Below are 13,585 nucleotides of genomic sequence, written 5' to 3'. Positions count from 1 at the left end.
GCCAGCGAGCTGATCCAGAAAAGACAAACTATTGAAGACAGACACAAGTTTGTGCTTTGTGTGCCTCTTGACTTGGGACATCTTCTCAGGGTTAGAGGGACAAAGATTTCTCGGATGAACTGGGGTTTTCTGGCTGAGAGGCAGGCCCACTACACCACAAGACTGCAAACTCTTCTAGGGCTGGAGGAAGGTACTGTATCTAACCATGTGCTGAGAGACTCTCGAAAATAGACTGATCCTGCCAACGTTCAATGTTTCACTGGATCCTTCAAACCCGCAGCAGGAGGAGACGACAGTGAGCCCAGTCACCTGGGCCAACTTTGAACCCAGGTGACAGGAGGTGAAAGAAGACTCTTAACTACCCCACCACCTGGTTTCTAGTTACAGCTCATAAATATCCCTCAGCACATTCATTTCAAAACCAACCCTGCCAAGAATTTTATATATCTGGAGGATAAGGGCCGGGGAAGGGAGGGGAACTAAAACAAATGGTCACACCAGGTGACACAGAAGTGAATGGAGAGTGTGCAATTCTTCTTCTTAGAGCACAGAAGGTCATGAGGAGATTGAATAGAGGCATTCAGAATCATGAGGGATTTTAATAAGGAAACAAAGAATTGATTCTGTTGCCTGGAGGATCATTAAATAAGCGGAGGGAGACGGAGATTTGGTTTCTTTTCACGCAAGTCATTGTGATCGGGAATGCGCTGCCCGGAAGTGTGGTCGGAGATACAATAATAACTTTCAAAAAGAGAATTGGACAAATATCTGCAAAAATGAAATAAATCTCAGTTTCGCCAGTCTATCCATAGGACAGCACGGTAGCATAGTGGTAAACATAATTGCTTCACAGCTCCAGGATCATGTGGTTCGATTCCCCACTGGGTCACTGTCTGTGTCCGGAGTCTGCATGTTCTCCCCGTGTGTGCGTGGGTTTCCTCCGGGTGCTCCGGTTTCCTCCCACAGTCCAAAGTTGTGCGGGTTAGGTGGATTTGCCATGATAAATTGCCCTCAAGTGTCCAAAAAGGTTAAGTGGGGGTTGCTGGGTTGCGGGATAGGGTAGATACGTGGGCTCGAGTGGATTGCTCTTTGTAAGAGCCGGTGCAGACTCGATGGGCCGAATGGCCTCCTTCTGCACTGTAAATTCTATGATTCTACTGCCCTTATCCCTGGAATCATTGTTAACTTTCTCCTGCACCTTTTTATAAAGTCTCCCCATCCCGTGGGGTTCCCGGAATTAAACAGGTAAGCAAATTGCTGAAACCAGGTTACCAAGTTCATTTAGTTAGCAGTTGCTGGTTACAGCCAAAAAAAAAAAACAATGCAATCTAATAAAATCGCACTGAACCAATCAAGAGTCCATTCGGCCCACCGTGCTTGTGTTGGCTCTTTGGAAGAGCTATTCAGTTAATCACACAAGAGTTGCTCTTTCCCCCCGTAGCGCTACTGAATCTGCTCCCACCGCCCCTTCAGGAACTGCGTACCAGATCATGATTCTCTGCGTAAAAAATAATTTTCAACTGTTTTGCAAAATATTCTAAGTTTGTCACCCCGATTGCCCACCTGGGAAAGTGAAAACAGTTTCTCCCCATCTACGTTATCAAAATCCCAAATAGATTGAAGAACAGGAAGCAGCGGCAGAGGTGTCCATCGGTGACATATTCTTACCTGCGATAGCAATGACACACTCTGGTTCAACAGCGTGCCCGGCCTCATCAATGAACACATGGGAAAAATGCCCAGCTGGGAACTTTGCAGAGGCTAACCTGTTTTAAAATATAAAGTAAATAGCAGCGAAATGTAACATCCTTCTCCCATGTGTTTAAACACCCGCAAGCTGCACCTTTATAACTGCAGTTCACCACCAGATTGGCTCTTGGTAAACACCCTGGGCGGGATTCTCCACTCCCACGCCGAAGTGGCCACGCCGTCAAGTTTCACGACGGCGCGAAACGGCCCCGATCCCGACCGATTCAGGCCCTGACAATGGGCTAGGATCAGGGCCGCGTCATCTACATGCGCCAGGCCTTGTCGCCCGCGTAAAAGCGGCGCCGCATAGATGACGCGGCCGGCGCCGCATAACAGGCGTCATCCGCGCATGCGTGGTTGCCGTCCTCTCTAAGTCCGCCCCGCAAGAAGATGTCTGACGGATCTTGTGGGGCCGCGGAAGGAAGGTCCTCCTTCAGAGAGGACTGCCCGACGATCGGTGTGCACCGATCGCAGGCCACCCCACATTTGAAGTACCCCCCGGTGCAGGCTCCCCCCTCGCCCCCCCCCCGCAGGCCGCCCCCCCAGCGTTCACGCACCGCTCACGACGGCAGTGGCCAGGTGTGGACGGCGCCGGGGGGAACCCGCCGTTGTGGCCTGGCCGCTCGGCCCATACGGGCCTGAGAATAGCGGGGTGCCGGAGAATCGCCATTTTGGGTGTCTCCGGCGATTCTCCGGCCCGCGAAACTCGAACGGGCCGTTCCCAACGCTTGGGAGAATCGCAGGAGGGTGTCGGACCGGCGTCCCGGGAAATTTTGGTGGCCCAGGCGATTCTCCCAACCGGCGCGGGAGTGGAGAATCGCGCCCCATGTGCCAGACACAAAGCCTCTCCAAATGGCTGATATAAATTCCTTCAATACCTCACGGCGCCGAGGTCCCAGGTTCGATCACGGCCCTGGGTCACTGTCAGTGTGAACTTTGCACATTCTCCCCGCGTTTGAGTGGGTTTCGCACCCATAACCCAAAGATGTGCAGGGTAGGTGGACTGGCCATGCTAAATTGCCTCTTAATTAAAATAAATGAATTGGGTACTCTAAATTTATTTATTTTTAAAACATTTTAAAATTCCTTCAATTTGAGTTCATGAATGTGGGATTATTCAGGGTCTGCTCTCTGATTTCTGCTCTGTCAGTCTCCACTGGATGCTTGTCCTATACCCAGTACGGAATGAGATATTTCCTCTGACTGAATGTTGGGAAGATGAAGCCATCGTCTTTGGCCTAAACAACAAGCGCGTCACGTGACCACTGACTCCACTGCTCTCCCTAGCAACATGGGAGCTGAATCTGGCTGCTCACAACCTCAAGTGTTGTATCAGACCCAGAGTTCAGTTTCTGAGCGCATATTCGCACCCTCACTGTAATACTGCCCAACTTGAATGCTGATAACTGCTCCATTCAGTCAAGCCTCAGTTACATCAGGTTTGACTATTACAACTCTCCTAGCCAACCTGTCATCTGCCAAAAGGACAATGGCAGCAGACACATGGGAACACCACCACCTGCAAACTCCCCCCCAAGCCACTCACCATTCTGACTTGGAAATATAATATTAATAATAATAATCTTTTATTGTCACAAGTATGAAGTTATTGTGAAAAGCCCCTAGTCGCCACATTCCAGCGCCTGTTCAGGTAAGCTGGTACGGGAATTGAACCCGCGCTGCTGGCCTTGTTCTGCATCACAAACCAGCTGTACAGCCCACCGTTCCTTCACCATCACTGGGTGAAAATCCTAGCCCTCCCTCCCTAACGGCACTGTGGGTGTACCTACACACATGGACTTGTTCAAAACTTTGAACAACAATCCTAACTCTTATTGAGTCCTGCTCTCCTATCGCCCCCTGTGCTCACTGATCTACACTGGCTCCCAATCCAACAACATCCCAATTTTAACATTTGCATTGTTTTTTTAAACCTGCCCCATGGTCTCGCCCCTCCCCATCTCTGTAATCTCTCCCCGTTACACCTCTCCGAGACCTCTTCACTCCTCCAATTCTGGCCTCTTGCACACACCTGATCTGTTGGCAGCCGTGCATTCAGCTGTCCGGGACCTAAATTCACTCCCTAAACCTCTCTTCCTTCAAAACAGTCCTGAAAACTGACCTCCTGGAGCAAGCATTTGGTCGTTTTTTATTTCACGTAATGTGGATGTCGCTGGCTAGGCCAGCATTTATTGCCCATCCCCAATTGACCTCGAGAAGGTAATGGTGAGATGCAGTCCATGTGGCTTCGGTACATCCACAGTGCTGTTAGGGAGGGAGCCCCGCGGTTTTGACGGGCTGACAGTGAAGGAATGGTGATATATTTCCAAGGCAGCATGGTACATGGCTTGGAGGGGAACCTCCAGATGGTGGTGCCCCCATTCATCTACTGCCCTTGTCGTTCTAGGTGGCAGCTTTTGTGGGATTGGAAGGAGCTGTCGAAGGAGCCTTGGTGAGTTCCTGCAGCGCACCCTGTAAATGGTACACACGGCTGTCAAATAATCTGCCGAATAGCTAATTTATCTCAAGTGTCAAATTTTGTTTGATAAAGTTCTTATGAAGGGGTTTGGGACGCTTTATGTTGAAGGTGCTAAACGAATACAAATGGTTAGCGTTGGCAGCTGGAGAGAGGAATTAAACAGAGGTGAAGAATGAGTAGGAAATTGGGATTGGATTTGGTGCAATGTTGAAATGATTTGGCGAGTGTGGGAACACCAGCTCCAGCACTAATATCCTTTGGAATTCAGGTAGTGAGGGGAGAAATGGAGTCACAGCCACGCCTTGCTTCAGTCGATACGAGACAGTGTTGACAGAAAGCATACTGCACTTTTTTTTCTAATTTAGAGTACCCAATTATTTTGTTTCCAATTAAGGGGCAATTTAGCGTGGCCAGTCCACCTACCTTGCACACCTTTACGTTGTGGGGTGAAACCCAGGGGAGAATGTGCAAACTCCACACGGGCAGTGACCCAGGGCCGGGATTCGAACCCGGGTCCTCAGCGCCGCAGTCCCAGTGCTAACCACTGAGCCACATGCCGCCCAATAAACACACTGTACTGATGCCCAGAACAGCATTGGATCCAATGATAGTTATGCAGCCCCGGCCAGAGCTTTGTTACTCTCGGTTCCCTAGTATGCAGTTCATGAAAGTGAGATTGCAAATGGCATTAAAAATCAAATTCTCATTGGAGCAGAGGAGATTTGATAAGGGGGGGGGGGTTTAGAGTAAATAAGGAAAAGCTATTTCCACTGACAGGAGTCTCAGCAGCCAGAGGCAGACTGTTTTAAACAACTGGTAAGACATTCAGGGCGGGATGAGGATTTTTCTGCGCAGACGTTATGATGCTATGACTGCCTGGAAGGCTATGGAAGAAAATACAATCATCTTGCAAAGGGGAGCTGAATAAACACTTTAAGGAGTTAACCTCGCAAGGGTTTGGGTAAAGAAAAAGTGAGTGGGACAATGGGATAGCTCCTTCAAAAGAGACAACACAGGCACAACTGGCCAAATGGCCTCCCTCGCCCCGAGGCGATTCTACGAAAGGTCACACACTGCCGGTCACACTGTTTTCAGTACCCACCTTCCAGCGGTTACCAGCGTGGTCGCAATCACACGATATTGCTTCAGTATCTCTTTTGATGGATACTCAAAAGTCCTGTCAGACTCATTCCAGTTCGAGCATTCCTGTCAAAGAGAAGAGTCAGCTGTTAGTTCAGAGGAGTTAAGAGCGCCAAATTGTCACCATTCTCTCTTCTGACTTGGGTCGTATTTCCCTACGTTCAGTCACGACACATAAAAAACATTTAATTGGGCGTAAAGAATGTGGCACGTGCATGGGCATCACAGTGGCTTGCATTGCTGCCTCACAGCGCCAGGCACCGGTGTCCAACTCCAGCCTCGGGTGATGGTCTCTCTGGAGTTTGCACTTTTCCCACTTGTCTGCGTGGGTTTCCTCCGGGTGCTCCGGTTTCCTCCCACAGTCCAAAGATGTGCAGATTAGGTAGATTGGCCATGCTAAATTGCCCCTTAGTGTCCAAGAACGTGGGGTTACGGGGAAAGTGGGCATAGGTAGGGTACTGTTTCAGCGGGTTGGTGCAGACACGATGGGCTGAATGGCCTCCTTCGGCACTAGTGATTCTATGATTCTACATCCTGAAGTCTGAAAGGTAAGATAGAATTGCAAGTCTTTCTTTACAATACGATAGAAAAGCGATCAATACCAGCAATAAACAACCTAGTGATTAGGTTGCAGGGGCCTGAAGATCCTTGGTCACAGCACGATGGCAAAATATGGAAGGCAGCACAGCAAGAGAGATAAGAAACTACTTCAAAACCTTAGATACAGAGTAAAGCTCCCTCTACACTGTCCCCATCAAACACTCCCAAGGACAAGTACAGCACGGGATTAGGTCCAGAGTAAAGCTCCCTCTACACTGTCCCCATCAAACACTCCCAGGACAGGTACAGCACGGGGTTAGATACAGAGTAAAGCTCCACCAACATCATCCCATCAAACACTCCCAGGACACGTACAACACAGGGTTAGATACAGAGAAACGCTAGTTACAATCAGATCAGCATGATCTTATTTGAACGGTGGGACAGGCTTGAGGGACCGAATGGCCTACTCCTGCTCCTAACTCGCATGTTTATATCTATGCTTTCGCCTCACTGTGGTAGCGAGTTCCACATTCTAAAGACTCTCTCTGGGTGAAGATGGTCTTCTGAATTCCTTCTTGGATTTGTCAGTAACAATCTTTTATTTGGTGGCCCGAGTTTTGGGTTTCCTACGTCAGCGGAAAGTCAGATTGAGGAGGCGACATTGAACAGAAGGAGGGGAGTTACCTGTACTTCCTGGGGGATGGTGTCCCAGTACCGACACATGGCATTAAGACGGTAAATTTCCCTTTTGTCCACATGTTTCCTGATTCGCTGGCACAGTAGGTCAGTGGCGCTGTTGGAGGGAGCACAGGCGAGGATGTGGGCTGTCGGGATACATTTCAGCACCTGAGTATCAAATCCAATAAATACATTTTTTTAAAAAAATAACATCTGAGCGGTGTGGAGTGTTACAAACATCAAAGCAGTTGAAAGATCCTCAGCAATGTCTGCAATTGTAGAATCGCACAACAGATGGGAACAGGCCATTTGACCCATCTCTCCTTTCCCAGCCCTTTGATAGGATTATTCAATTTAGTCCCACTCTCATGCTCTTTTCATCTAAACATGAAAATATTTTCTTCTTGCTCATGTATTTAATCATTCATTTTTGAATGTTACTCTGAAACCGGTTTGAGGCAGCACATTCTTGATCATACCAAGTTACATTTAAAAAACTACGTTCTTCCCTTTGGTTCATAGCCAATGATTTTAAACCCGTTCCCACTGGTACCGACTCTTCTCCCACTGGGAAGCTTTGCCTCGTTTACCCTTATCACCCAAGGGCAGCACGGTGGTGCACTGGTTAGCACTGCTGCCTTACGGCGCCGAGGACCCGGGGTCGATCCCGGGTCACCGTCTGTGTGGGGTTTGCACAATCTCCCCGTGTCTGTGTGAGTCTCACCCCACAACCCAAAAAGATGTGAAGTGGATTGGCTAAATTGTCCCTTAATTGGAAAGAAAAATAATTGGGTACTCCAAATTTTTTTATTTTTTTTTCAAATCAACGTCCCTCAACTCCCAACTCTCTTTAGATAAATATTTGAAAAAGAAAAATGTACAGACTATTATAGAATCCCTTCAGTGCAGAAGGAGACCATTTGACCCATCGAGTCTGCACCGACCCTTGGAAAGAGCACCCTACCAAGGCCCATGCCCCACCCTTAACGCAGTAACCCTACCTAACCTTTTGGACACCAAGGGGCAATTTAGCATGGCCAATCCACCTAACCTGTACATCATTGGACTGAGGGGGGAAACCGGAGCACCCGGAGGAAACCCACGCAGTCACGGGGAGAACATGTAAACTCCACATGGACAGTCACCCGAGGTCGGAATTGAACTCGTTGAGGCAGCAGTGGTAACCACTGTGCCAACCCCTTTTTGGATTTATTAGTAACAATCTTGAAATATCCTCTACCCAATCAAAGGTCACTAAATGCAATTATAACATATATTCATATGGCACCCTTCCAACACAAAACGCCCCCCCCCCCCCCAAAGTGCTTCAGAGAAGTCTAATCACACAAGTTATGATGCTGAGCCATATACGGAGATATCAGGAAAGGTGACCATAAACCTGGTCAAACCTTTTGGTTTAAGGAGAATTTTGAGGAGGACAGAGACACAAGAGGTGTGAGGTTTAGGGAAGGAATTCCAGAGTTAGGGCCTAATTGAAGGAACGGCTGCCAAAGATTAAAATCAGAGATGCTCCAAAAGCCAGAAATAGAGAAGCACAGATACCTCAGAGAGCTGGAGAGGTTTATACAGATGGGAAGGAATGAGGCCACGGAGGAATTCGAAAACAAGGACAAGAATTTTGAAACCGAGGTGTTGTTTAAGCGAGAGCTAAAAGTAGGTCAGCGAATCTGGGGATGACGAGCAAACCGGATTTGATGCGAGCTGAGAGAGAGGCAGCAGAGCTTTGGTTGACCTCAAAAGTTACACGGGGGAGAATGAGAGGCACCTGCCAAGGAGGAATCAGAATCATGGAATCCTCTCTCAGGTCATCCTTCTGTTTCTTAGGGAACAAAGTTTCCCAACCTTGTAATCTTTCGTGGCGCCTTCTCCATTGCTTTGAGCAAGTGAATCAAGATAGAGGTCATGACAGAAATACTCCATTTTCTAAAAATATCATGTGCCATCTGGGTCACCTACTCCAAACGAGAGCTTCAGCTGAAATTCGGGAGAGAGAGAGAAAGGGAGAGAGAGCGGGAGCAGCGAGCCTTAAAACATTATTCGCTCCTTCGATAGTGGGACAGTCATCATACGGCAGGTTGTGGCTGACGTCAGTGCAGTGCTGACGAGTGCTAGCTTTGCGGAGGGGGAGGGGGCTTGACGTGAGCCTTGAAATGGTGGACAGGGTTTGGGGAATCTGGAGGCGGGTTATTCACCACAGGATTCCCAGCTCCTGACCTGCTCTTGTAGCCACAGTATTTATATGGTTGGTCCAGTTGAGTTTCTGGTCAGTGGTAACCCCCAGGATGTTGATAGTGGGGATTCAGTGATGAAAATGCCAAAAGAGATGATTACACTCTTTCTTGTTGGAGATGGCCATTGCCTGGTGCCTGTGGTTTCACCCCCACAACCCAAAGATGTGCAGGCTAGGTGGATTGGCCACGCTAAATTGCCCCTTAATTGAAAAAAATAATAATAATTGGGTACTCTAAATTTTTTTTTTTTAAATAACGGTATTTTGCTTTTATGAAACTCATGTTCCCTTGGCTAGGCAAATGGTGGTGGTCTAAGAGTCCGAACACGCGGAAGGACAATTGTCACCACCTTTCTCGATTTCCAGGCAGAAAATTGAGTAGCAAAAACATGTTGAGTTTTGGAATGGGCAGTCGTTACCTGTTTAATAGCTTCCACGATAGTGACCGTTTTCCCTGTGCCTGGAGGGCCAAACACCAGGTATGGCGCAGGTCTGGAGATCCCAGACACAATGCACTTGACAGCAGCGGCCTGTTCCGGATTGTTCTCGAGGGACCGATCGTAAAGTCTGTTTGAAAAAAAATTTAAAACACAACATTAACAGGTCCAACATTCAAATTTCTAAAGGAGCTGCGCTCAACTCTAATCTCTCCACTCAAATCTTCAATCCTTCCACAGCAATCTTTTTTTAAGAAAGGCAAATTCTCTCTCTCCCAAAAGAAAAGGGGCCATTTGTCCAACTGATTTAAACAATTGTTTATAATTCACACCAGTCTCCCCCTCCACCCATCTCCTGCCATTCATCTTTCCCTCATCCATTCATCAAACAGCCCTTAAATACTATTCACCTCAACCACTCAGTGATAGATGGATCGCATTCTCATTTGTTCCGGGTAAATAAATTGCTCCTGTATTCCTCACCGTTTTAATTAGTAACTATCCTATAACAGGGCTGCAAGGTGGCACAGTGGTGAGCACTGCTGCCACACGACGCCGAGGACCCGGGCTCAATCCCGGTCCCTGGTCATTGTCCATGCGGAGTTTGCACATTCTCCCAGTGTCTGCATGGGTCTCACCCCCACAACCCAAAAAGATGTGCAGTGTAGGTGGATTGGTCACACTAAATTGCCCCTTAATTGGAAAGAAAATAATTGGGTAATCTAAATTCATAAGAAATCAAAAGTAATCATCTTATAAAAATCGTGCCTCTTTTTGGTCACCCCCACAAGTGGAAACATCTTCTCCATTTCTACCCCACCAAACCCTTTCATAATTTTAATGGCCTCTATGACTCTTCCGTCTTCTCTTTTCCAGAAGAGACTGTCACCTTTCCCTGGTGGTCAGCACCGGCTCACTTCAGGCATCAACTAAGGCCTCAATAAACGGAGACAATGCTCGAGGCTGCCCTTGCCCACCCCGTCCCCCGCTAGCCTCCCAAATTACTGCCCGTGGCTCCTGCCGGGTTTACTCACACCAAGCTTTTCTCGTACGGGTGAATGCACCGTCCGTCAGAATAAGTGGGGAAGAGCACGTCCTTCAGATTGGTGTCCTCCGCTAATTGTGCTGCCCGGTGTTGAAATTGCAATGGCAATCGGTTAAATGTGAACGAGACGTTAAACCTCATGTTCGGTATGAAAGCAGCCAGCAGCCTGGAGGGATTGAAAGCGTTAGGTTATCAGGGTTACTCTTGTGGTCCTGTCAACTCATTCTTACATCAACTGTCTCCACCTTCTTCAGCTAGGAAGCAACTTCCTCCTGAAATATCACTGAAACAAAAGTTCATATTCCCGAACCGCAGTCAGTCGCTAGAGAAGCCAGCCAGTGTGGGAATGACACAAGCCAACGAGAAGGGCACAAGATTCTTCCTTGGCCGAGTTTGATGATTTCTTGACAAACGGCAGTTTGGGCTACAATGCGCTCAGAAATTCTGGGCTTGAGAGAACAAACCTCACCAAGTTACCTCTTCGAAACTGGTCAATTGGGAGTCGATGGATGAAGTGAGATCAACCTTGGCTCAGGTTGATTGATGGGTGCGGCGACTATGGTGTGAGATGGTAAATTATGAACAAATATTATACATTATCTCTAGCTCGGAAACAGGTCGCTCAACCCAACTGCTATGGGCTGGCGTTAATGCTCTCACTCCATCAGCTTGTGCCCCTAGTCCTTTCTCCCTCGGGTTGATCCAGCTTCCCCTTAAACGCGTTTTCACTATTCAACTCAACCTCTCCACATTGCAAATTCTCACCATTAATCCCTATTGGATTTATTAGCTTGAGCCTTTTAATGCAGATGAAGAAGATTGGGTACAATATGTGGAGAGTAATCTCAGGGCAAACGGAAGTGAAGCAACACTCACGGCCTGTGCTATCCAGGCCTACAGCATAATTAGAAGCTTGTCCTATCCAGAGGTCCCGACTCAAAATCATTTAACGATCTTGTGGAATTGGTGGTGATTATCACCCGAAGCCCTCCAACATCCTTCAACAATACAAGTTTAACTCAGCGGGGCGGACCCGAGAATAATCCATTGTGATTTTCGTGGCCAGGTTTAGGAAGATGAAAGAGAATTGTGGTTTTGGGACATCCCTGTGACGAATGCAGGATTTTAAATCTATTAGATTATAAAAGTTTGGCAATTTAAGGTTTAAAAGTCTGGGTTGGAATATGTTTGGCTGCAGTAGTCACGTTTTTATAAAGAATCTAGGGGCAGCACAGTGGTTAGCACTGCTGCCTCACAGCACCGAGGATCCGGGTTCAATCCCGGCCCCGGGTCACGGTCTATTTGGAGCTTGCACATTCTCCCAAGTTTACGTGGGTCTCAACCCAAAAATGTGCTGGGTAGGTGCATTGGCCACGCTAAATTGCCCCTTAATTGGAAAAAAAAAAGAATTGGGTACTTTAAATTTATACTTTAAAAATAAATAAATAAATAATGTTTTAAAAAAGAATCTTGTTTTGCAAGAACAGGAAGCTTCTGCAAGCCACAGATGAAATTGACCGGAGTTAAAAGCCTGGGCTAATGCACTGTTCTTTGACTAGGGGGGAGTCCCTGGGGAGTGAATGTGATTTCAGCCTGGGGAGATGATGTCATTGCTGGGTAGCACTAAGGTATTCAGACATTTTGAGAAAGCTTTTGAATTGATCTGGCTACCCTTTAGTCCTCAAGTAAATTATTTTGCTCTCACAGTAGGATAGTAAGATTATTATTATTAAAGGTTCGATTCCCCAGCGGCTAGTGCTGCTGCCTCACGGCGCCACGGTCCCGGGTTCGATCCCGGCCCTGGGTCACTGTCTTGTGTGGAGTTTGCACATAATATTTTATTAGTGTCACAAGTAGGCTTACATTAACACTGCAATGAAGTTACTGTGGAAATCCACAAGTCACCACATTACGGCACCTGCCTGGTACACTGAGGGAGAATTCAGAATTCTCCCTCAAATGCAAAACACTGCAACCTGGCTAGCCACTTATATAGGAGAGGCACTTCAAATTAAAGGGGTCCACGGTTGCCCCAGTAGCTTACAGGTGGCAGTCGGCCTGCTTATCGTTGTGATGGGACAGGGTCCAAGTTCAATAGGGGGTGATTGGCTCCAACATTGTAAATTGAATTGTGTGCAAATATTCAAACTTTGCCAGGTGGGCCTGTACGAAGTCATCCGGTAGCATTCCGAGGTCTTCCGAGATGAACTAGGAAAGGTAAAGGGGCTCCAAGCCAAAATATACGCCAACCAGTAGGCCTCACCAAGATTTTACAGGGCCAGACCCCTTATTCCATGTTAGAAAAGGTGGAAGCTGAGCTGGAGCGCCTTGAAGATCGAGGCATCATAAGACCGGCACAGTTCGCAGGGATGGGCTGTGCCTATCGTTCCCATTATCAAGCCAGACAAGACATCCAAATTTGCAAAAATGATGGTCAATGGAGCAGCCAAATTAGACCGATACCCCATACCCAAGATTGAGAACCTGTAAGCTAAAATCGCTAAGGTTTTGACATTTATCGAACTAGGCATGGGCCACACTTACTTACAACTAGAATTGGATGAAACATCGAGTGCGTGACCATCAACACACACAAAAGGCTCGCTTGAATATACTCGGATGCCATTTAGGGGGATCATCAGCGTGCGTAATGTTCCAATGCACCACGGAGTATTTGCTACAGGGAGTGCCCATAGTTGCAGTTTATTTAGCTGATGACCTGATTACCTGTTCCATGGGGGAGGAATACTTGGCCAACGGGAGGTACTGAGGAGATTCACCAATGCTGGCATGAGCTTGAAAAGGGAGAAATGCATGTGTCAGGCCAGCGAGGTGACCTATTTGGGTCACAGGGTAGATGCTAAATGACTGCACCCGTCGGAAGAGAGTGTCAAAGCTATCTGAGAAGCACCTGCCTCAAATAAACACAACCGGATTAAAGCCCAACTTGGGATGATATTTGTTTTTAAAATATTTCTATTCAGAAAAGCTTTTTGGGGGCAGCACGGTGGCGCAGTGGTAGCACTGCTGCCTCACTGCACCGAGGTCCCAGGTTCGATCCCGGCTCTGGGTCACTATCCGTGTGGAGTTTGCACATTCTCCCCGTGTTTGCGTGGGTTTCGCCCCCACAACCCAAAGATGTGCAAGGTAGATGGATTGAACACGCTAAATTGCCCTTTAATTGGAAAAAATGAATTGGGTACTCAAAATTTTTTTTAAATGAAGCTTTTTGGGGATGATTATTCCAATTTGACCACCTTATT

At 47.5% G+C, this 13,585-nt stretch overlaps 1 protein-coding gene across 3 annotated transcripts in view; it reads right to left on the bottom strand.

The window, feature by feature from the left end:
- Positions 1-13,585, bottom strand: part of LOC140393768 (putative helicase MOV-10) — an 84,354-nt gene that overhangs the window by 28,527 nt on the left and 42,242 nt on the right. For all 3 annotated transcript variants that reach the window (XM_072480162.1, XM_072480163.1, XM_072480164.1), the window contains 5 exons: positions 10,312-10,488; positions 9,260-9,407; positions 6,596-6,757; positions 5,331-5,434; positions 1,669-1,766 (listed from right to left, as the gene is read on the bottom strand). In XM_072480162.1, coding sequence (XP_072336263.1) covers positions 1,669-1,766; positions 5,331-5,434; positions 6,596-6,757; positions 9,260-9,407; positions 10,312-10,488 — 689 coding nt within the window. The remainder of the gene's footprint in view (positions 1-1,668; positions 1,767-5,330; positions 5,435-6,595; positions 6,758-9,259; positions 9,408-10,311; positions 10,489-13,585) is intronic.

Source organism: Scyliorhinus torazame, chromosome 17 (assembly GCF_047496885.1).
Source record: "Scyliorhinus torazame isolate Kashiwa2021f chromosome 17, sScyTor2.1, whole genome shotgun sequence".
Taxonomy (NCBI): domain Eukaryota; kingdom Metazoa; phylum Chordata; class Chondrichthyes; order Carcharhiniformes; family Scyliorhinidae; genus Scyliorhinus; species Scyliorhinus torazame.
Note: the sequence above shows the minus strand (reverse complement) of the source record. Positions and strands in the feature narration are given on the sequence as shown.